Source organism: Laetiporus sulphureus, assembly GCF_001632365.1.
Source record: "Laetiporus sulphureus 93-53 unplaced genomic scaffold LAESUscaffold_45, whole genome shotgun sequence".
In the NCBI taxonomy this organism is placed as follows: domain Eukaryota; kingdom Fungi; phylum Basidiomycota; class Agaricomycetes; order Polyporales; family Laetiporaceae; genus Laetiporus; species Laetiporus sulphureus.
In genome coordinates, this window is record NW_024468554.1 from 312,012 (window position 1) to 333,106 (window position 21,095).

Below are 21,095 nucleotides of genomic sequence, written 5' to 3' on the forward strand. Positions count from 1 at the left end.
GCGTCATAAACAACGGATAGGCGCTGCGCGGTGATTCCTCTTCCGACTCACTATGTACGGCAGCGGGCCTCCTGAGAACTCTGACCGTCTCTAAACTAGGTATGCACCAGAAATACAAAGTGCTCTCTGAAGCATGCAGCTCATTGCCTGAGATGCGAGACGCGGCGATACGCATAACATGCCTGCTGGACCAAAGTGACAACTATTTGCGTTTGATTCTGAAGTATTTGCTCCCATTTCACGTTGGTAGAAAGCTGCTGTCGAGCTAGCGACACCGCGACTTTCCTCTCCCGCTCTCTTATGAGATGGCAGCCTAACTTTCATCCCTATTGGGACCACGAAGATTATCGACTCGAGCTCATTGTGCGGCTGTACAGAGCTCCGCGGTGACTTCAGGTACGTCTAGTTTTTGGAGATAGGCACTTACGTTGGTTGAGTTACTGACAATGTAACGTGGGATTAATGCCTTGCATTCGAGTTATGCCGAGTTGATGCCTGCGATCCTCCACATATCTCATTTCAATCGCGGAGCCACATATATGCATGACAATCTCCGCATGATATTTGAGGTCCATAGAATCTGCGGCGCCATGACCGGGCTTTTGCGATTCTGCTGACGCAGAGCGGGTCTCATCCCGATCAATTTTCAGCATGATCTGTTCTGCACTCGAGGCCGACTTAACGATTGTAAACTAGTTTCGAGCTGCGCGAAACTAATAATAGCATATAGCGAGAAGGATACGTCCAACGCGATTGGCAGCGTGGTGAAACGGATGAGAGGTCGCGGCTAGTTTGTCGACTTCAAGCGACAAAGGGCTAAGGTGCCATCGGGGTGCTCATGAGGCCGATAGATTTGGGATTAGGCAGAATAACTGGCGTCATACAAGAGGTATCTACTGGTAACATTGTTCGATTGAAACATCCTTCTTCATCGCTCTTTCACTCAGCCAATTGTCCGGTACGCATGATCGCCACCTCGTTGACGTTCAGCATCCTGCGAGCCTTCTGGCGCAATAGTCGATGCCTCAGCGTACTTGTCGCTGTCCGTGGGGTGTGAAGAGTCGGCCACGCCCGGCGGCATGGATGCGTGCTGGTTGTCGTTGCTTTGCATAACCATGTCGTCCGTGGCACCAGCCTTCTTCTGGTCCTCGTCGACGGTCTCGAATGGATTCTATCCGGTGTCAGCAAAGGAAATTGTGATGCAAATATATCCTGTGAGTAACTCACGTTGCGATTCTCCTCTTCCTCATGCTTTTTCTTCAATTCACCCGTACGCATCATGCGCCCACGCTCGGCCACGTCGGGCTTATGCAGGATCTTTCCCTTGACCTCCTCCTTGAAGCCTACGATCTTATCTTCGGTGGTCTATCGAAGATAAGCGTCAATTTCTTGAGCGTCCTGTGGAGAAATCGATGAACGTACCACGCCTCTGCCATATTCAGGCCCGAGACCGACAGCACCCGCATGTCTCTGCTCAGGGTAGTCATTACCTGCCACCCCTGTGACCGACGACTGCGCGTCGTTGCTCGCGGTTGGTTCTAGAGATCCGGTGGTGGGTGCCATAGCGTTCAGTTTGTTGTAGAGAGCGATGGAGTATGTCGTGGAGTATTGCTTGGGGAGAGTGATGTGTGGTAAAAAGGACGCGGTACACGCTACTTATATACGTCGAGTTAGGCGAACGTGGATACATGACGCAGGAGACTCTGACAGCGCGAATGATGTCATACAACGCTGGTGGAGGAGGCCATATACTTATATGGCTTCTCGCGCGCTAACTCTGAGGTCTGTACGCGTCTGTGGCTGAACGCGTTTGTGGCTGAGGATATCCCATATATATCGGTACCACCGCGTCGCCGACAAAGTTGACCATAAGCCATCCAAAACAATTACACAGATCGTGTCTATCATTATCGGTGTTTACAAGCGTATTTTTGCAGCGAAGCCGTGCCGGTCGCCAATGTACGCAGCACGGCACGCTCATCACGCGAAGCGGTGGTGCGCGTTCGTTCACTGGAAGACGAAGTTGAGAGTTGAGCCATTCTCTTCGTGATATCCAACCGGCTTCTTGAGCGAGACTCTCAAATTGATTCTTTAACTACACTAGTACTATGCACGAAGCGCCCAAAAACTATCGTAACGTCCAGTAAGTATAAAGGGGACGACTACTCATTAAGCTAGTGAACGGGGTATGAACACGAACGAATGGTGAGCTGAAAGAATGACAACAGCAGGGATACTTCATTGGCGCCACGAACAAAGTCTTTTGGATATTGTCTCTGAGCAGAATCCATCTTCCTCCCAATCAAAGGACCGATACGCCAGCTGCAGCAAGCGCGTCAGCCTCCACGAGATTTGCGACGTCGGCGGCGACGGCAGCAATTGCGTCAGCATCAAGGACATCACGGCGGAGGACCGAGACACCGGCTGCTCCAATCGCGTCAGCCTCCACGAGATTTGCGACGTCGGCGGCGGCGGCGGCAATTGCTCCAGCATCAAGGACATCACGGCGGAGGACCGAGACACCGGCTGCGCCAATCGCATCGGCCTCCACGAGATTTGCGACGTCCGCAGCAGCAGCAGCAACTGCACCAGCATCAAGAAGATTGCGCTTGCGGGAAGACGATGCAACGCAAGAGTCGCCGGACGAGGAAACGGTGTATCCGGTGTCGCAGGCGGAGACAACGCACTTGCTCTGCGCGCATAAGACGGAGGAGACGTGAGGAATGGCTGAGCAATCCCTGCCGAGGGGTGCATTGGCGGGTGTCGAGAAGGGAGAAGAAACCACACAGCCACCGCCTAAAGCACATCGAGTAGATCAGCAGACTGTCCATTGGCGACGATCGCGAGCACCTACACGACTCCAATTCACTGGTAGTGTCCAAACACTCGTAGCCTTTCCCACGGCTGCCGCCCGGAACACCGCAAGCTGTCAAACCGCTCGCGCATGTTGGCGCGCGCTTCCTACGGGACGCGCTCTGCGAGCCGCAACCATTCGGGAAGGAGCCGCAGATGCCGTTACAAACCGTGCTGGGAAGATCGCACACACACTCCGTCGGATGATCGCTACCGGGCGGCGTGTACGGTGTGAACCCGTCTTCGCATTTGAACCCGCAGACCCATCCCACCTCACAGACCGGCTCCGCGTGCGGCGGGTACTGGCATTGGGCATGGGAGTCCGCGCCTTCAATCTGCGGCACATGCCAAATAGAGAAGATCAGTGAGCTGGCTTGATGAGCTGTAGCGGATATTACGTACGAGTGCCTGAATAGAAGCCTCAACGACGGCCAGACCGAGGACGTCAACTGCCGCCTGCGCTACCACGTCGACTTCGATGAAATCAGGGATAAGCGACACGCAAAGACAGATGTCGAGGTGTCCGTATACGATGCCGAGAATTTCGAGGTCAACGTCGAGGCTCGCACACACGTCGAGGAGGTCGCGCTGGATGTGCATCTGGCGCGACTGGATGATGTCGCGCCGAGAGGCAGCGGCACCGCGCGTGAGCGATGAGCGCGTCGCGGCGGCCAGTGAGGAGCCCGCCGCTAAAAGTGGTATAAACGTCGTAGAAAACTTCATCCTAGATTCTGATTGCGAGAATGAGCTGTTTGGAAGTGTACGTTGTCCACGGGGGCGCCGGTCGGTGCAAAAGAATGTGGGTAGTGTGACTACGAGGATCTAAGACTCGAACGAGATTGGGGACGGGGGGGAGGGAGAGATGGTCAGAGGCAAATTAAGGAGGACGGGCTGTGACGCGAGGGGAAAACCTCAAGGAAGAGGTTGAGTCTCAACAAAAGAACATCCCAGTTTAAAAGCACTGTTCCGCCGTAAGACACATTTGACATTGGACCCTAGTAGCGTCTAGCGGAGAAGGACTACGCACCTTTGAAATTACATGTCGGAGGAAAGAGACCGCCAGCGTTGCTGGGAAGCGGTCCAGGCGTGTAGTAATTCCGCGCCGAGGGCAGGGATATCGAGGCCTACAGGGTTGCAAGAGCCTATGACACTTGGCAGACGACGACGGGATCAGCCCGCACGGTCATACTTGCTAGTCTCGGCGCGGCCCGGGTTTAAAGAGGAAAATTTGACGATGTTGGGATTTGTGAGGAGTTAGAACAGAAGCAGGCACAAGTTCATGAGTTGCGACCGCAGCGGGCGCGCTAGTTGAGCGTAACCTCAACGTGGGAGACGAACTGCTTACCGACAGCTCATTGCATCCAACCATCCCTCAGCGTGCCTGGTTAATCGTTCAAATAGGCAACACAACGAAAATAAAGATCGCGACGTAGTCGGAGACACCGAGCAGCGATTTGAGCGATGTCTGCGGGACATTTCCAAATAGTCAATAGGCGCTGATGCTGATCTTGAAATGGAAATAATTGAAACAAAATTGATTTACGCCAGCGGAGATAGACCAGCATCTGTTAGCCCGGTCCTGTCGTTCCTGGCCTCGTACTAGGAAACGGTGATGCCGTCTGCGTGACCCTAACGGCATCCAGCCCATCCAGACCCTTCGAGACAGATTCCGTCGTCTCGGGGAGCAGTTACTGCGGGCGGTATGGCGTGACTTTGAGGCTGATGAAAATAGTGCGGGGCTTAGAGCATAGAGACTACTGGGACCGTCCAATCAATTACCTAGGATATGTCGAGAGAGACGTCTCGTGAGCGCGATGCGGTAACCAGCACAGGGTGGCCTGTAGATTTGTTGACTGACCTCGCACTGCTAAGCCTACGACGACTGTGACACCGGTATTACCAGGAGTAGGATAGCCGAACATTATAAAAGCCCAGAACGCAACGCCGGGAAGATTGTGCTTCCCCGCTTCTTATAGCCGAGAACTGCGCAAGTTTCATGATGCTGAAACGAAAATGAAAGGTACAAAGTACATAACACAACTAGTCCATCCTGCCCTTGAGCGTACGCTTTATCACCTTGTCTTTCGTTCTGGCATCTCATGATCAACCACTGCACACAAGGAACGTTCATGCCACTCACACCACGTATACCACTGCCCCCCAACCGGAGTATGCATCACGGTCCACGGCGTTAAGCAGCGTCTGCGAGATGGTCTCGAACAGGTCCTCCGGCTCCAGATCGGGTTCCCACAGTCCCTCAGCAACACCGAACAATTTGGTGCTTGCCGTACCCGCGACAACGAAGTCCTTCGCAAAGTTGATGCACCCGATGAGGTCTGTCGCTGCGATGAACGGTTTGTACGCGCCCGATGGCGTCTTCTGCAGGCCTGCCATCACAGGCTCAATGAAGTACGGTCCAAAGCGCTTCTCGTACAACGTCGAGGAGACGAGATGTATGAATGTTTCTGGCTCGATCTCGCGCTCCTCCTTGATCGTGTACATGTTCAGGCGGAATCGAAATTGCTCGCGTCTGCACTTGCCCCGTATATATATCACTCACGATAGAAGCGATGGACTCACAGTGTTGTAACGTCCGTGGCAAGCCCTGGCAAGCCGATGTACACTCGATCTGTCATGGGAAATATCTATCGCGCTTCAAAGCTTAGATCCATAGCCAGCATACTACAGTTACGACTCACCTTCTCAAATTTCGACGAGATACCCATCGCTTGGTTTCCCAATCGCAAGTCCGAGGCAATAGCCACACATTCCTTGCCCGCCATGGCTATGACGGAGCCACCGTTATATTCCATGATCGACTACCGGACAATACATATCAGCGTCGTTACATTGAGCATCATGATTTGCATATACCATTATGGGCAGACGAGCGAGAGGATTGAGAGTAGGGTGGATGGTGTTTTCAGTGCTAGGAGTTGTGGATTCGAAGTCGCTTGGACAAGGGGACGTACGCGTACAGTGTATACGACGCGCAAGTCCTAGACGCCCACAACGCGTTCTGCACGTGATTCGATAAGATAAGATTAGATGTCATCATTACTTCGGGCCACTCGAGCTCATTGTCGCTATCTTCCTGCTCCGTGCCCACTCACTACTGCTTTACATCCTCTACACACTAGATATTTGCGGCTGGTCATCCCGCTATTGTTTCAAAGCTATCAACTGAATCCGGGAAATACACGACGTCCGGATATCATACAATTGTTGGTCTAATACGTAACAAAGAGCATGCTCCTAAAGGCGGATCCGCTCAGCTATCTAAGACATCCTCCTGCATCTTACTTCTTCTGCTCTTTGAGCTGAGCCGATCTGGCATGCAGCTCCTCACGGCTCTAGATCGCACACATTGAACATGAGATCACGGCTGGCGACTAAATCAAAAACGACGCACCAAAGGCTCCTCGACACCTTTCATCAGCTCAGAACTTGGCACGTACGGATCACGAGCGTGGAATGCCTGCATCTCGGGGTTGCTGTTCAAGCCTGCGCCGAGCTGGGGAGGTTCGAGATCCTTCGGGTCGTTAGATTTCTACGATGTTAACGATGTCAGATCTCGTCGTTAAGCGAGAAATATCATGACGGTGGATAGACGTACAGCAGGATGGGGCAGGATGTTGAAAGTCGGCTCGTTCTTCTGCGGCTGGGACATGATGATAATTGTCGTGAACGGGTTGTGGTGAGTGGGTTATCGCGATAGTTTGTGTTGCGGATGAGAATGATGGAGGATGCCTCAATGAAGTGCGTGGAAGTTTTTATGCAAGACGCTGTGGCTCGGACTGTGGCGCAGCAGATGGAGTCAGACGAAATGATATGACACCGCAGACATGAAGCAATTTGCGCATGTGGCAAATGCTTAGCAAATGTCGACAGGTTTTTTGCCTTTGTGATCTCAATTTGCTATGGTTCCTTCCCACGTTCCATATTAAGTATTTGCATATAATATCTTAGAGGCAGAAATTTAAAATCATATATTTTAAGAAATGACACCATTTTCAAACTCACCAAATACATTTAGAATTTGAGCGCTGTTGAATGTAATTGTACATTTTTGAACTCCAAACCATCACATGTATAAAATATCCAGTAGCAGATGAAGGTGTAATTACGGTGAATGACTTTCATTCTAGTAATCTTGGCTAGAATGACTTCAGTAGGGAAGTAGAATGTAGGCATAATTACACCTTCATCTGCTACTGGATATTTTATACATGTCATAGTTTGAAATTCAAAAATGTATGATTACATTCAACAGCACTCAAATTCTAAATGTATTTGGTGAGTTTGAAAATGGTGTCATTTCTTAAATATATGATATTAAATTTCTGCCTCCAACATATTATATGCAAATACTTAATACGGAATGCGGGGAGGTACCGTAGCAAATTGAGATCACAAAGGCAAAAAACCTGTCGACATTTGCTAAGCATTTGCCACATGCGCAAATCGCTTCATGTCTGCGGTGTGACGTCCCGAGCGCAGTCATAATCACGTGCTCAATGTTCTTGGAGAGTTTCCCAATTTGGCGATCTCTCGACTTCCCTGCCAGTGATTCCAATTTCAACTTTATAGGCTCAAATCTGCATCGTTTCAGAGTGGCCAACGGTAAAGTCCCTGTTCTGGTTGTTCAGTGCAATTATAATCCAGTCATCAATGTTCGAAGCCATCCGAGTTCTCTCCACCCAAATTGATGAGAACGAAAGCCATCACACAGCCAGCGCTCCCTGCCCTGATTAGATTCCACCAAAGACCGTGAGAACGATGAACAGGATGTACAACGGCGCTTAACTCGGATGGGACATTCCAATAGAGGCTATAACGCGCGAACGTCGCCTTTTCCCGCTGCTTCTTTTCCTCCCGCGTATTCTGTTTTCCTAACGAGTGTCCCTCTGACAATTGCATGTCGATCAGTCGAGCCATTCATTTGTGTTTCAGGCAACATGATCCAGAAAAATAGCGGATCCACGGACGTTCAACGACCGTGACGCCAGGAGAGTTATGACACTGCGAATCGCAACCCTACTGTGCCTCGTCCACTTTCAGGTGAAAGCTAGCTGATGTTTCGCACCAGCAAGGATTATATCTCAATCGATGTTACAGCGAGATGCCGACCACGTCATTCAAACTGAGCTTCCCGCCATTTTCCCCATCCCCATCCGTTTGATAGGTCGTCACTGTACGATTGCTCGCGCTCAAGTGTGATTGCATCACGACTTGCTCCCGCGAGTCTCGTCGACTAACCGTAGCCTCTGCACGAAATACGCCTTTGCTCTCCAACGCTTCTTCAGAGGTACGGGTTCACAAATATGGACCATGATGAGCTCTATGTCTATGTTGTTCTACCACACTACAATGACAGTACGATAGCAAAGGAGTGACAAGATAAGGAGTGGCAACACATGACGTGTAAAACATCTAACACGACAGAATTTCGAAGATGGGGTAACGCTTAATGACTGGGATAGGGGAGAATAATATAGAGTCCACGGTCCATGAAACCCCTCCAAGGGCCTTATGATAGTGTTACATTGACTTCTGTCACGATGTTAACATCCTCGTCGCCACGCTTCTTTTTAGACATGCGGCGCGCTGTGAGCACATTGCTATCAGCATCGGCGTTCGCAGTGAGCACTTCCGAAACAGCCGCGTTGACGACAATTCCCGACTGAGCCACGCCCGGTGCCACCGCGGTCGCGCTGACATCTGCCTGCACAACTCCTGCGGCGGAAGCATCCACGACTATCGATGTGGCCTTATCTGTGAGAGAACCGACGGATATACTGGCATTTGCAAGTGTGGGGATGTCGGCGTCGACCTTCACGCAAGCATCACCACTGAGGCTGATTGTCCAGCCGTCCTTGCACTTCGAAACATTGCAGCGGGCATCGACGCAAGAGACTCCTTCAGCTCCAACAATTGCGGAACAGTCAACCCCGATGGCCGAGGCACCTGTGGCGATGAAGGGGTTTTCGAAAACGCAACCACCACCTGGACGGGGGACACACAATTGGTGAAACGCGGAAGTCCTTGAAAAGACAAGAGTACTTACAGCTCTCGACGTTAATTCCAACGTTGATGCACTCATATGCCAGGTTGGAACCCGCATGCACGCCGCATACCTACGGAAGGCGCACATCTATGTCATTGTTCAGACGATGGGCACAGGGTGACGTACCGTCTCATCCTCTTTACAGGTTTTCTGAGCCTCTTCAAGAGTGGTGACGCCGATGGATGTCTCAATACGTCTCTCTAAATTGGTTCCCAGTCTTCTCGCTTTAGGTGTGGACGATCCACAGCCCTGTTTGACGCGTCGATAAAGGTCAAAGAGGGCAAGACTTCGTGAGTATGTCGTATGCAAACAAACATACTCATGACGTACGTGGGTGAACGAGCCGCATACACCATTACACGATGTGTACGGCCACTGGCATACACACTCGTCACCCTCCTTCACGTAAGGAGACTCGCACTCCCATCCACATGGGTCACTGCTCGAGCACAGAGGTTTCGAATGCTGGGGGTATGTGCAGTGCTTCGAGTCGGGGGCACCGTCGATCTAGAAAGTTGTTCGCTCATTAGATATACCGTGCGCTTTAAAGATAAGTGCAGACTCACAGCAGCTGTGAGCAACGCCGTGAGGTTATTTATACCCAGGAGCGGAACGAGGGTCTCGAGCTGCACGTCCGTCGTCAGAGCCAACGGCAGCATAGACAAGCACAAGCAGACGTCCAAGCCCACTAAAGCGCTCAGAGGGACAGTCAAAAGATTGAGGTCTGAAAGCACATTTGCATCGATGTTCGCGCATACATCGACAACAGCTCGTGGTTCGTGATGCTGTCGAAGGGAAACCGGCCCAACGGAGGGCTGCGCGCTGAGATCGCGGGCATGCGACGCATGTCGCGCAAATCGCACAGGTTTGCTTGGGTGCGCCGACGACATCTGAAGAAATGACAGTGTATATGTCGCCGCAGCGGCGATTTGGAGAGCACTAAGCCGCATTTTAAATGAGAGAAAGGAGAGGGAGTTCGAAACAAATGAGGGCGGTGGGAGATGGCTGGGAGGAAGGGATGGTCATAACGCAAAGGATTGCATCTACTTATATCTTGCTCTCTGAACAATTTTGAGGCTCAGCTCGAACGTGAAGATTCGCCACACCAAGGGAAGTGGACGGTCAATGACATTTCTTCTCAGTATGGTTCCATATCGGGCATGACATTTCCCTAATGGAGTAACTCGCTTTGACGTGGTTTAAGCTGAGCTGTCGGGGTCAGACAGGCGAAATTGAACCAGTTCGCCTTCAAGATCGGAACCGCTAATTGCTGTCTTGCCGTACTCACTAAAATTTCGTAGCCGATGTGATAAAGCTGACCTTGCGGTGTTTGGTTTCTGCGCCAGGAAAATAGTTGACACTCATGCTATGTGGCCATCATTCAGTAGTAAGGAAGGCATTGGACAGACACAAACGCAAGCAACCAGTTGCTAGCAGAAACCCATCAGGCTCGACCGTATGGTGTGCGAAAAGTGGCGAGCACAGTGCAAAAGGCGTCCGACTATTCGGCCCCGGAGTCCCAGGCACGTCGTCGCCACATATTGCACGACTGCTGTCGCCGATTGACGTGAAATTCGGGCTCAAAGTGTCCGCGTACTTGTTTCATGGCACGCCACAAAGAGTAAACGGTACAGTTTTGGGGAATCCAGGGGTGCGACACCTACCGGCAGACAGCACTCGCGGGAATTTAATTGCGCTTGATCTGAACCTGGGACAGCCCCATTCATAGCGTCTGTTGATCGTCCCTTGTGCATCAATCCGATGCAACATCTTCTTCTTTTGTTTGCTCAATGTCAAGTTAAACGTTCAATATGCTTTATCCACAATTGTGCATAGTGTGAGCATACACAATGCAGGTCTTCCGCACACTATTGTCCACAGTTGTCTCGTTAGCCAGCAACGCGCGCTGAAGTGTACAAATTCGTGTCGTCAAGAAATGAAGCAAAGGCCAAGCGCAGTCTCCAAGTGGAACTCTGTAGCGATTGTGCGTGAACCAGACTTTCAGTGAACGGTCAAATCGGCTGCGACAGATCTTCAACCGATATGGAACCCGATGTCGGAAGTGCATGATGCGGCGGACGGTATGTACTCGAATGCAAGCATCCGAACAGAGCGCTTTCTGAAGACGTCCTCACAGAATATGTGGCGTTGATGAGGGCGGCGAATACAGTAACGGTTCGGCAGTCTTTGGCCAGATTCTCAAGACCGGATTTCTAGGAGGTTTTGAGCTTGCGAGAATATGTGGATCGTATCATCGCGGATCCGCGCGATCCCGGAACCTGGGAGCCTTCCACAATATATGCCATCCATAACCCAGCCGGTATTCGAGACCAGGGAGCGGAGATATCTGTAGCAGCCTTTAGAGTTCGTGCATACATTTGTAAAGTGACAGGACCTTCGCGATCAGCATGTTCTGCTGAGTGCTCCTCATGCAGTGTCCGAGACCTCACCAAACCTCAATGAATGCCTAAGACGCACCAAATGTTCTGAATCAATACCAAGGTCTAAGTAGCTCTGCTGTATTCCGGCGAGTCGACAAAAGTTTGAGTTTGAAGAGAGAGTAGTTGAACAACCACGATCGCAAGGATCGGTCGTCGAACAACTGCTCAGCGCGCCTAGCATCGCTCAACGCGATCACGTGCACCATGATGGCTTCTTCAAGCCGCAACCTTCAGCTTTCCAGCCTTTTCAAGTCAAATATTGCAGGGTGCAGGGTGCTGTGAATAAACCATGTTCGCGCTGTTTTGAATTTGGTCTGCTCTGCCTTAGTAGACAACTATCATATGTAGTGATGGCGGGCTGCCATTGCAAATGTGACACTGAGTGCAGGTGTAGAATCTCAGTCACTCAACTCCACTTTTGGATGTGCCGCCAATCGCTCCTCGCAGTACGCATGAACGATGTCAGACATCAACATGTCAAATTTCTAGCAAGGATTCATCGGTGCCTGTGGTCTATCTGCACATCTTTCCATTACTACGGATCCATATTCAGCCTGTAGCAGTATCATGGCCGAATCATCAAGTTAATCGTTGTCGCAATTCACGTCTCCTCGTGATGATCTACAGCACAAATACTCGAATTTCAGGCTGGCGTGGAGGCCGAAGAACGGGAGCCGTAGCACCACTATCTCCCGCACTAAACGGTTTCCCCCCTTGGCGTTCTTTAGCACCGATGACTTCCTATCTAATTTGTTTCGAACGTTCGTTCTTCCATTTTATCGAACTCATTTTCAGGCACAGATAGATCGTATCAAGCATCGAGCATAAGTACGAACGGCGTCGCTAGTGCGTGAAACAATATGCTTGGTAGTCTTGTGTCGGATTGCGCGGTGCGGCGATTGGCACGGCACCTAGTACGTTATCTCTCCTTTCTGTAGACTCTTCACCATCAAAGATTGGGCTTATTGAATGTAGTAGGTCTGGCAAGAAATATCATATTCGCAATTTTGCACTCAATCATCGCATTGTCGGCTGGACAGAGATATTGGACAGGCTATAGGCAAGCACTGGTAACAACTCGCGGCGTTGTCAAATAGATCATATTCTGGCATAATGACCCCGACTTATCGTGATTGAGGCCTGCGATCACTTAGCGGACATTAACAACTAACCGTGATGCACCCGTTGACGGAATATCACATCACCTTTAACCGCCGTGTTTCAACCTTTGGAGCATGTTAGTGTGTGTGCATACTACCTGCCATTTGCACTTGCACGGAGGCGACCACGTGATCGTGTTTTGATGCGCTGGTGGTGTTCTCGCCCAGTTCTCACTGGTCGACGCCGATGGACTCTGACTCTGCTTTTTCCTCATAGTGTGCAATCTCATTTAAGCAGTTCATGTCCGTACAACAGAATGCAAAAAATGACAACAAAATGTGTCAGGAATGATGCATATCTCTGCCGGGATGCTCGAGATCCCCCAAGGCCTCAGCAACCCCCCCCTTCCCCCGCATCGCAGCTCTAGCTGGTCATATACCCAATTCCCTTTGGTGCTGTTACTGTCCACAAACTTGACCGATTTCTCCCAGGGAGCCATTGGCCCAGGCACAATTTGGCCCGTACCACACCTCAGGCCTCAACTCTCCAGAATCCTCTCCGACCGTCCTTCATACCCCTCCCACTTTCCCAGCCCATCAGTCACATCCAGCATCCTCGTCCCATAGAAGATATGTGCCGTCGGGCGCACGCGCTCCCACTGCAGGATCTTCCCCTGCTCGTCGCGCGTGAGGTGCGCGCCCCACACGCTGACACGCCCCGTACGCCCATTGCGATTCGCGACGCACGCGCCGCACGTCTTGCAGCGAAAGCGCGTCTTGTGCGCCCGCGATGGGATGACGTAAGAATCTAACATGTCCATTGCACGGGGATCAGAGACACCGACAGGCTCTGCGAGATGCGTCCAGGAAAAACTCGCAGCATCAAAATGGATGGTGTGCACGAACGGACAGCCTTGCGAATGTATCAACGACGCGGTCTATCAGAGTTGTGATACCCACTTACCTGTAAGACGCTGGCAGTTGGTGCAGTGGCAGAAAGCGCGCAGGACGGGCTCGTCGGCGAGTGCATACGAAATAGCGCCGCAGAAACAGGCACCCTTGAGTGGTTCCATCGGAGTTATCAACTAGCGCGACGACCAAGCAGGGAAGTTCGAACGCGCTAGGTTATGATACTAAGCAGGGAAGGAACGCGCTAGGTTATGATGGCCTTAGTGTTGAACAACGTTCGGCAGCGACACGCTGATGGGCTGGCCCGCGATACGCGGTGGCATTGATGCAATGATGAGTCAACATCACATGAGGAGTCGAGCAATTCGTGAAATGTTAAAAGAAAACCTCAGAGAGTGGCTGCTAGATACAGAGTCCATGAAGATCGTGCAGGATACAATCGTACGTACATCAGCATGTCAAATAAATACGGCGCATACAATTGCCAAAATGCAGTGATGAGTCCCGAGAAGAGTCTCCAATCCAAGCAAAGCAATCCTTCACACTCCATGCCACCACCCAAGAGCCACGGGCGCGCCCATTTTGTCTTCGTTCCCATCCGCCGCCCGCCAAATGCGAGGAGTGAACAGCGTGAACTTAATGTGCTGCCTTGCCGATATGCGCAAACACAGACGCGCTCATGCGTTGCCGTACGCGTGATGCGGGTCGGAGTAAGGATACGAGTTGGGAGCGGTGTTCATGAGGCCCTGGCTGACGTCCGTCGACGTGAGCTTGTAGGGACCCTGCCATCCGTCCTCCTCTTCGAGCTGCTCAACGTAGCGCCGGACAATCGTCACAATGTCTGTAATCACAAAAAAGCGCCTCGTCAGAAACCCGTCACGCACGCAAGAGAAACGATGAGTTTGACGTACAGAGCTCGACGAACACGTGGACCGCCACGATCACTGTGATAGCGATCTTCATGCCTGTGCTGAGGTGTGTCGTGCACTCATCCACGGAGACGTTGCCCTTGTCGTCCGAGTTGATGCAGTCCGTCGTGATGTTCTTCTCGGTGTAGACAGCCCAGAGAAGCAGGCCCGCGGCGGCGAGGGAGCAGAAGAACAGGATCCATGCCATGAATGAGAACGCCTTCACGAAACGTCGATTGCGCGTGATGGAGCCGATGAAGCTGCATTGTCCAGCAGCGTCAGCCAGCTGAAGCAGACGATCCGAATGCGACGACGTACCCGAACAGCGAGAGCAGTGCCATGACACTAAAGACGCACGCAATCACAATGACGATGATCTTCGTCCGCTCATTGACGTTCGTGTAGCCATCTGCCTTGATGGCGATTTCTGCAATAGCAGCAAGCCGACTTCTTTAGGAACCCATCACGAGAGACGAGACCAGATGCCTGCGTACCATGGACGATAAACCACAGAATGGCGGCTAGTAGACCCGCTGTGACGGCTGACAACAAAGAGAAGACGAAGACGCCGAAGCGGACGGGGATGCAGCAGCAGAAGTGTTTTGACATCGTGAACGCTCAGAAGCTCAATCGATGGGAAATCAAAAGAGAACGTGCGCCGGAAGGACGTCGACGGTGAGGACGAACTCGATGGACTGGAAGGAGATGGTGATAGAGCGATTGCACGCGTTCTGCTGCTTATATTCCCCGCAGCAGGGCGGTGATGGGGATGAGACACATGCGCTCGGGGCGATGCTACCGGCGCTTCCAAATCTTCTCGTCGGCCGGAGAACTGCGCAGGACAGCCTTTTCTGTTGAGCGAACATCTTCAGCGCTGTGTTCCTTCCTCATATCCACAACAGAGTGAAATATATGGTATCTTTGGCACACTTTGAAGACAGAGGGTTTTTTGAGCGACGCTGTCGATGGTGAAGCTGCGATCAAAATGGTAGCCACAGCGTGCATGTCGCGGACACCCCAAGAACTGATCATTCTTCAAGCTTCAATCGCTGGCATTGTCTGTGCATTATATTGCAGGTGTAGCAGGAAACCCGAACTGCTTGGCGAGAATCGCGCAGCACAGCGCAGCACCGTACGTAGTCTCACAACCACAGCCACATCTTTCAAGAAAGGCTGTGCGGCTAAGAAATAAGTGATGCAAGCAGCCGACACTGGTACATGTGCTACTAGCATGGACATTAGGAGAGCTGTGGCTGCACCTGTCGTCCACGACGTCCTCATAGCCGCAAACAGCCTTACGCAGTGTCGGTTGTTGCGGTCAGTCATTGGGTTACTCATTAGTCTTAATATATAGTATGTCGTCGCTTCCTCATACGATTTTATAGGTCTGCCTAGGGGAGACAAACTCATTAGGGAACCGTGACCATCTCGTGTGCATATCGTCCGACCCTGCACGTTTCAGCGGTAATGCGTCACCAGGGATGCATCGATACATCCGGCATCGAGTTCGTAAATAGATCTTCAAATAATTCAGACCAATTCCCGTTCATAGGGTCTATCTGATCGTCGCCCGTAACGCTTTTGCATCTTATCCCAGGCCTTTAAGACCCACTGTCCCGCTAACCACTCCCTCGGCTCGAACACCATGTAAAGGCACCACATTACGAAGATCGCGGCAAACGCCCACACCCCTGTACTGGCATACCTTGACTGATCGTCAGGCTTGATGAAGCATTCGAACGCAAATGCGACTAGGAAGGCGAGCATCCTGAATCACGCAATTTGGAGACACCTTCCAGCTCAGCGCCCATCAAAAACTCAGGTATAGTATGCTCCGACTCACCCGTACATCAGAAGGGCGTATGGCAAACTGTACGTTATTGCCAAAGTGTCCAAGGCCAGTTCCCTAGACCCGCTCGCCAAGTAGTTGAACTGGCAGACACTGGTTAGCATAACCGATGTCATGGTCAGATAGCGTCTTACTGCTTTTTCTGCATGCTGGTCTACCAGGTGACGATTTGCCTAGCAGAACGTCACGTCAAAATGGTCCACGTCTGGTTATGTGAACATCGCCCACGTCCTCCGTCGATGTGAGACGGTAACTGCGCATGAGTAGAAGACCAGCAAGGACGCTGCCAATACTAGCTGCCGTTGACACAAGAGACGCTATCTGTGCTGGCGTGCGCGGCCCCACGCCGGAGTCGACTTCGTTGATGGTCATGAATGATATGTTCGCATTTATGAGGACTGTCGCCTGGCCGTGTTCAGGTCATCAAAACGATTCAACGATGGAATGAAAAGAGTTGAGGCGCACGTAAAGCACATCTTCCTGCCAATCCGTCTGTAGCTTATTTATGAAGCGGCCAAACAGTGTGAAGCTCATCCTGCCGTCAATCAGCAAGTCGCGCAATGCATGCATATGCTCTGCTGGGGCCCTGAGCAGCAAAGGTGATATGATATTCATGAGCAGCGTCCTGTGCAGTCTTGCGTTAGGTAAGATGCTTTGGTTTCTGCGGAGGCGGACGACTTTCTGGCCATGATGATTCAGGAACCTGGAAAGAGCTACCGAAGCAATTCATGTCTGAGCGGTTCCTCGGAAGACATGCGCGCGTACCAAACCCATGCATGATGCGCCCTTATAGCCACCGTCAGCCTTGAGATGTTCGATCACATGAGGAAAACATACACTAACCAACTATGCATGCAATCTGCGCATTGCGTACGCGTTCTGTGGTTGCAGCTGCTGTCTGATGTCCAGTGAATCTCACGGTAGATCTTACTCGACTCACATTTGATAGTTGTGATTACCGACAATAGCTGCTGCAGTTCCTCCTTCTCATACACGATGGTGGAGTTTGACACAGTCACACGATCTGCAGGGATGTTGCAACCGGTTCATAGATAAATGATCGAGTTCCCTTGGCCCAGGAAGCACTCACCGACAATTGCGTGCAGGATCACGCGCTGCGCCTCATTCAAGACGTCTACTGATATCTCCACATCGTGCGGAAACATATCACAATGCAGCCTATCAAAGCTCTTCAGCATACACGTCCTACTGTCATAAGAATATTGAGCATATATGCCTTCACAGAGCACGAATCACTCACCGGTGTGCTTGAATGCAACCTCACCAGTAGTAGCCTTCCATGGCATATTCTATATCCTGTCAGTCACCGAGACGAGAGATAGCGTTTCAAACATACTCAAGTGAGATGTAGACTGAACAATCTTCAGACCGGGCAATGCTTCAGTGATCTCGAAGTCGTCGATCCAAAACAACATCTTCGCCGCATGATCGACAAAATAGTAGCTGCACACACGAAGAACCGCTCCTTCTTCAGTAATCGTATCCAATGTGATCACAACGTCACAGTTAGGTGGCAGCTCCGAGTCACCTTGCTGCGATTTTCCGCGCAGCGTCTCAGAGCATTCCTGAACGAGCGAGAGTGTTGCTGAAACACGAATGTCTGCTTCTGTTATGATTCTCTGCAGAGCAATTCGTGTGAGGAGAATTGAGATAATCTTCGTGCTTAAACGTACCTGTTCGGTCTCAAAGAAATAGAGAACACCCTCGGGGTGAACACAAGCTGTCCAGTTCTCCGGAAGCTCTCCTCTGGATCGTTCGAAAGTTGTCAATATCCAAGACGTTTATTGAAGAATAACGAGCTGCGTACAGCGGATAGGACCTCTCCAAAGGCTTGATAGTATAGTTGAAAGCGTTTTCATTCCTGTGATAGCAGCATATCAGCGCAACCTCATTTCTATTACAATAGTCATCTGCACGCACGGCGATATAGTGTGATCGCTGGTGTATCTGTGGGCAGGCAACATGGGACGAGTTCCGATGCTTTCGATCACACTGACATAGTCAGGCTCTGTCGTTGGACTTGTCACAACCTCATCTATATGCTCAGTCGCGTTTCCAGATAACCCTTGAGGCATTGCCGGAGTCGAGACTGGCGTCGAAGGCGACTTGCCGAAGACTGAGTTTGCGCGGAGGGCTGAGCCAGGAACCAAAGTCTCCTGTCCTGCGGGCTGCAGCTGCCCGCCTTGAAGGCTCCCTGTGGCATTACGATGAGGCCTCGGATGGATTAATGCGAGCGCTCGAAGCTGATCGCCGGTGTTTTCGATCCGGCCACGGAATTCCGGCAGTATAGGCGGCAATGAAGTCGCGAGGTTCCGTTTCCATATACTCAGATGTTGCGACATCCAGCGGAGGTAATTGTGAGGAGAAGCATGCTGGAGAGCTCTGGAAGATGGCGGGGAGTTCGGTGCTGACGAAGAGCCGGGCTGGGGTGAGGGAAGGGAGTACGGAAGCACGGGTACTTCACTCGCGTAAATGTTGGATGGATGTTCGTCGCAAGTCGGAAAACCGACTAATACGCGATGAACAGTCTGTGAGGTTGCGCATCGCTGGTGGCCGTCTCTGCTATGGGTCCCGAGACGTTGAAATGCGGTGTCTGTCCCATTGTCCCGCGACTGGCCAACGAGCCTAGACAACAGACGCCGAAGCGATCGCCAGATTAGCAGAATATAATGCATCCATCTTCGCAAGCTGCCTATAGAAGCGGTATGGTGAGAGAGAACTCGGAGCATGGACTGACCAAGTGTGAAAGGCATCTTCGTACGTCAAGGATGTTGGAAAGGCCTTAAAAGCGAGCTGTCCACCTTCACAGCCTTGTAATGGCATCGAGGCTATGAAACGCTGATCAAAGATGAGCTTATCCCATTCATCAATCTCCCACGGTCAGCGACAGGACCTATTCACTCTATGCAGTACGTACCGCACAACAGAAGGGTCATCGAGTTAAGGAAGGCAATCTTCGGCATCGGGAAGACATACAAAGCGAGTGGAGATTCTGAGCTTGACAATCCACGACGGTGGCTGGCTTCGGTGAGGTGACACAAAAGAAAGACACGTTGGAAATATTGTCATGGTAGCGGTTGCGGCTCGATCGTACTGCTCTCCGGCTAACTGAGTGACTCAGGCCTTGAGATATTTCGCGACATAGCAAAAAACGTGGCATTTCCACAGCATCGTATTAGTCGACTTGATTTGCGGATTGGGACTTCTGCTACTTGTACGGCTAGTAATAACGCGGAGTAAACGAAGGCAAAGAAAGCATTACACGTATAGCCGATCACTTCGACAGCATCATCTACATCAGGCATCGCATCAGAGGAAGCACGAAAAGTTACAGTGAAATGACGTACCTTCACGAACTCTGAGTGTTGTACAGGACGTTGTAATCCGTGAGTTCATACATAACGCCGGAGGTCTTGGGGCACATACCTTCATAATTGATCTGACCATCACCGTCCACATCCGCTTCCCGGATCATCTCATCCACCTCGTTATCAGAAAGCTTTTCACCTGTATATGCACGTGGATGCATGAATACCATTGATCATTAAAATCCAGGGTAAAAGGGCACATACCAAGGTTCGTCATGACGTGTCGCAACTCGGCAGCGCTGATGTAACCGTTGCCATCCTTGTCAAACACCTTGAAGGCCTCCTTAATCTCTTCTTCGCTATCGGTGTCGCGCATCTTCCGTGCCATCATCGTGAGGAACTCGGGGAAGTCGATCGTGCCGTTGCCGTCCGCATCGACCTCGTTGATCATGTCCTGCAGCTCGGCCTCGGTGGGGTTCTGTCCGAGCGAGCGCATCACGGTGCCAAGCTCCGTGGTGGTGATTGTGCCGTCACCATCTGTGGGATGTGTCGAGATGGATGTGGGCGTTAGTCGATAAGCACGGTGACCGTCTGACATTCGAGGACGCACCCTTGTCGAATAGTGAGAATGCCTCCTTGAACTCTGTTGATGCACAACTTTGTAGGAGTCCAGGAGTGCATCATTACATAAACCTACCAGAGATCTGCTCTGTACACGGCGAGAGTGAGAGAGCTGTCAACTGCCACAACGAGAAACGCGCTACCTTCAGACTGTGATACATCGCGTCGCCTGATCAGTATGCGGATGATTCAACTCGAAGCGGTGCTACACACGAGTTGGTCGGCCATAATGCGAATGAACTGAGAGTATTAATGTCTTGGTGAGCTGGCCTGTACTTGAGGTGGGAAGGTAGGGAGGAGGAGGATAGCAGCTCGCACTGCAGATGCCCTATTGCAGCTCGGCAATCGCCAGTCTACAGTATTGTATTTATAGCGGCTGCTAGGCGCCGCCATTTTGTAATGGAATATGTTTCTCTAAATCGAAAAGTGCCGCGTCGCCGATCCCTTGCTCGATGACGTGCGGCAACGTGTTTTTGTTTGGGAGATGGGATGGGAATTCTACCATGCAGATATGGAAATTTACGAACGGAATGGACTTGTTACGGAACGCGCGTATATACTACAACGAGCTGGACGAAAGATCCGCGAAGATCACCTATCCGGCGACGGTACGGGCGCGTTTCTTGCGACCCAATCCTCCTTGCTTCTTCCTCAACCTGACCTTAGATGGCGTGATAGGCTGACGCCGAGGAGGGAGGACGACGTTGATCTCACTTATATCTGCGAAGAAATTGTCCGTTTTCTCTCACGTATATCTGCGAAGAAATATTGCCCGTCTTCGCACCAGTATTTTCTCGGCGGCTTTGACTAGGACGATCGCTCCACGGAGAGGTCGTTCGTATTCCCTGCGGGGATCATCTTGCCTTTGATACCGTATGCAGGAATGGGATGGCCAGGGGCCTACATATTTGCTGGCATCCATGAGCTTTTGAAGAGCTTCTTGAACAAAACAGGTAAAGAAGCTCTTCAACGTTCATCGCGACATCTGCCCGCGAACGGGCTATCGGCTGTCGCCGAA

General features: G+C 51.3%; 9 protein-coding genes across 9 annotated transcripts; all 9 read right to left on the minus strand.

Annotated features, from left to right (window-relative positions):
- Nucleotides 1-840: 840 nt before the first annotated feature.
- LAESUDRAFT_729859 (uncharacterized protein) lies at nucleotides 841-1,612 on the minus strand. The gene is made up of 3 exons (XM_040909725.1): nucleotides 1,423-1,612; nucleotides 1,228-1,365; nucleotides 841-1,171 (listed from the first exon to the last, which is right to left on the minus strand). Exons 1-3 carry the CDS (start codon nucleotides 1,561-1,563, stop codon nucleotides 944-946), a joined length of 507 nt encoding a protein of 168 aa, XP_040760606.1. The 5' UTR covers nucleotides 1,564-1,612; the 3' UTR covers nucleotides 841-943.
- A 556-nt stretch (nucleotides 1,613-2,168) lies between these two features.
- LAESUDRAFT_393558 (uncharacterized protein) lies at nucleotides 2,169-3,701 on the minus strand. Its single transcript, XM_040902290.1, has 5 exons — nucleotides 3,256-3,701; nucleotides 2,855-3,188; nucleotides 2,654-2,796; nucleotides 2,444-2,545; nucleotides 2,169-2,341 (listed from the first exon to the last, which is right to left on the minus strand). The coding sequence occupies exons 1-5, from the start codon at nucleotides 3,574-3,576 to the stop codon at nucleotides 2,303-2,305; spliced, it is 939 nt and encodes a 312-aa protein (XP_040760607.1). The 5' UTR covers nucleotides 3,577-3,701; the 3' UTR covers nucleotides 2,169-2,302.
- A 1,167-nt stretch (nucleotides 3,702-4,868) lies between these two features.
- LAESUDRAFT_729860 (N-terminal nucleophile aminohydrolase) lies at nucleotides 4,869-5,657 on the minus strand. Its single transcript, XM_040909726.1, has 4 exons — nucleotides 5,553-5,657; nucleotides 5,434-5,498; nucleotides 4,994-5,383; nucleotides 4,869-4,942 (listed from the first exon to the last, which is right to left on the minus strand). Exons 1-4 carry the CDS (start codon nucleotides 5,634-5,636, stop codon nucleotides 4,894-4,896), a joined length of 588 nt encoding a protein of 195 aa, XP_040760608.1. The 5' UTR covers nucleotides 5,637-5,657; the 3' UTR covers nucleotides 4,869-4,893.
- Nucleotides 5,658-6,152: 495 nt separating this feature from the next.
- LAESUDRAFT_660955 (uncharacterized protein) lies at nucleotides 6,153-6,523 on the minus strand (the record flags this gene model as incomplete). The annotated part of the gene is made up of 3 exons (XM_040904902.1): nucleotides 6,153-6,206; nucleotides 6,266-6,403; nucleotides 6,470-6,523. 3 exons carry the CDS (start codon nucleotides 6,521-6,523, stop codon nucleotides 6,153-6,155), a joined length of 246 nt encoding a protein of 81 aa, XP_040760609.1.
- Nucleotides 6,524-8,798: 2,275 nt separating this feature from the next.
- On the minus strand, nucleotides 8,799-9,870 carry LAESUDRAFT_705569 (uncharacterized protein; the record flags this gene model as incomplete). The annotated part of the gene is made up of 4 exons (XM_040906591.1): nucleotides 8,799-8,990; nucleotides 9,047-9,169; nucleotides 9,251-9,427; nucleotides 9,487-9,870. 4 exons carry the CDS (start codon nucleotides 9,868-9,870, stop codon nucleotides 8,799-8,801), a joined length of 876 nt encoding a protein of 291 aa, XP_040760610.1.
- Nucleotides 9,871-12,730: 2,860 nt separating this feature from the next.
- Nucleotides 12,731-13,624, minus strand: LAESUDRAFT_744846 (uncharacterized protein). Its single transcript, XM_040911335.1, has 2 exons — nucleotides 13,426-13,624; nucleotides 12,731-13,374 (listed from the first exon to the last, which is right to left on the minus strand). Exons 1-2 carry the CDS (start codon nucleotides 13,532-13,534, stop codon nucleotides 13,001-13,003), a joined length of 483 nt encoding a protein of 160 aa, XP_040760611.1. The 5' UTR covers nucleotides 13,535-13,624; the 3' UTR covers nucleotides 12,731-13,000.
- Nucleotides 13,625-14,047: 423 nt separating this feature from the next.
- LAESUDRAFT_660857 (uncharacterized protein) lies at nucleotides 14,048-14,887 on the minus strand (the record flags this gene model as incomplete). Its single annotated transcript, XM_040904896.1, has 4 exons — nucleotides 14,048-14,211; nucleotides 14,282-14,538; nucleotides 14,597-14,691; nucleotides 14,753-14,887. The coding sequence occupies 4 exons, from the start codon at nucleotides 14,885-14,887 to the stop codon at nucleotides 14,048-14,050; spliced, it is 651 nt and encodes a 216-aa protein (XP_040760612.1).
- Nucleotides 14,888-15,628: 741 nt separating this feature from the next.
- Nucleotides 15,629-18,915, minus strand: LAESUDRAFT_729863 (uncharacterized protein). Its single transcript, XM_040909727.1, has 14 exons — nucleotides 18,069-18,915; nucleotides 17,956-18,009; nucleotides 17,822-17,894; nucleotides 17,485-17,767; nucleotides 17,413-17,437; nucleotides 17,218-17,306; nucleotides 17,068-17,151; nucleotides 16,971-17,018; nucleotides 16,893-16,913; nucleotides 16,593-16,840; nucleotides 16,356-16,532; nucleotides 16,262-16,300; nucleotides 16,122-16,210; nucleotides 15,629-16,046 (listed from the first exon to the last, which is right to left on the minus strand). Exons 1-14 carry the CDS (start codon nucleotides 18,899-18,901, stop codon nucleotides 15,809-15,811), a joined length of 2,301 nt encoding a protein of 766 aa, XP_040760613.1. The 5' UTR covers nucleotides 18,902-18,915; the 3' UTR covers nucleotides 15,629-15,808.
- A 452-nt stretch (nucleotides 18,916-19,367) lies between these two features.
- On the minus strand, nucleotides 19,368-20,410 carry LAESUDRAFT_729864 (calmodulin). The gene is made up of 8 exons (XM_040909728.1): nucleotides 20,291-20,410; nucleotides 20,221-20,227; nucleotides 20,154-20,165; nucleotides 20,067-20,099; nucleotides 19,721-19,993; nucleotides 19,575-19,655; nucleotides 19,496-19,506; nucleotides 19,368-19,440 (listed from the first exon to the last, which is right to left on the minus strand). The coding sequence occupies exons 1-8, from the start codon at nucleotides 20,303-20,305 to the stop codon at nucleotides 19,423-19,425; spliced, it is 450 nt and encodes a 149-aa protein (XP_040760614.1). The 5' UTR covers nucleotides 20,306-20,410; the 3' UTR covers nucleotides 19,368-19,422.
- Nucleotides 20,411-21,095: the final 685 nt, after the last annotated feature.

Bases quoted from the DNA above. Each gene is read 5' to 3' on its own strand.
- LAESUDRAFT_729859 (XM_040909725.1), bottom strand. From the start codon at position 1,563: ATGGCACCCACCACCGGATCTCTAGAACCAACCGCGAGCAACGACGCG. The intron at 1,366-1,422 runs GTACGTTCATCG...TATCTTCGATAG, and splicing joins CTGAATATGGCAGAGGCGTG to ACCACCGAAGATAAGATCGT. The intron at 1,172-1,227 runs GTGAGTTACTCA...GACACCGGATAG, and splicing joins AGGAAGAGGAGAATCGCAAC to AATCCATTCGAGACCGTCGA.
- LAESUDRAFT_393558 (XM_040902290.1), bottom strand. From the start codon at position 3,576: ATGAAGTTTTCTACGACGTTTATACCACTTTTAGCGGCGGGCTCCTCA. The intron at 2,546-2,653 runs GTTTCCTCGTCC...AATCTCGTGGAG, and splicing joins CCTGCGACACCGGATACACC to GCCGATGCGATTGGCGCAGC. The intron at 2,342-2,443 runs GCTGACGCGATT...AATCTCGTGGAG, and splicing joins ACGTCGCAAATCTCGTGGAG to GCTGACGCGCTTGCTGCAGC.
- LAESUDRAFT_729860 (XM_040909726.1), bottom strand. From the start codon at position 5,636: ATGGCGGGCAAGGAATGTGTGGCTATTGCCTCGGACTTGCGATTGGGA. The intron at 5,499-5,552 runs GTGAGTCGTAAC...GAAGCGCGATAG, and splicing joins TCTCGTCGAAATTTGAGAAG to ATATTTCCCATGACAGATCG. The intron at 5,384-5,433 runs GTGAGTCCATCG...GGGCAAGTGCAG, and splicing joins GCCACGGACGTTACAACACT to ACGCGAGCAATTTCGATTCC.
- LAESUDRAFT_744846 (XM_040911335.1), bottom strand. From the start codon at position 13,534: ATGGAACCACTCAAGGGTGCCTGTTTCTGCGGCGCTATTTCGTATGCA. The intron at 13,375-13,425 runs GTAAGTGGGTAT...TACATTCGCAAG, and splicing joins CAACTGCCAGCGTCTTACAG to GCTGTCCGTTCGTGCACACC.
- LAESUDRAFT_729863 (XM_040909727.1), bottom strand. From the start codon at position 18,901: ATGCCTTTCACACTTGGTCAGTCCATGCTCCGAGTTCTCTCTCACCAT. The intron at 17,895-17,955 runs GTACGCAGCTCG...CGAACGATCCAG, and splicing joins TTGGAGAGGTCCTATCCGCT to AGGAGAGCTTCCGGAGAACT. The intron at 16,914-16,970 runs GTTAGTGTATGT...GGTGGCTATAAG, and splicing joins GCAGATTGCATGCATAGTTG to GGCGCATCATGCATGGGTTT.
- LAESUDRAFT_729864 (XM_040909728.1), bottom strand. The intron at 19,994-20,066 runs GTGCGTCCTCGA...CACATCCCACAG, and splicing joins ATTCTCACTATTCGACAAGG to ATGGTGACGGCACAATCACC. The intron at 19,656-19,720 runs GTATGTGCCCTT...GTGCATATACAG, and splicing joins ACACGTCATGACGAACCTTG to GTGAAAAGCTTTCTGATAAC.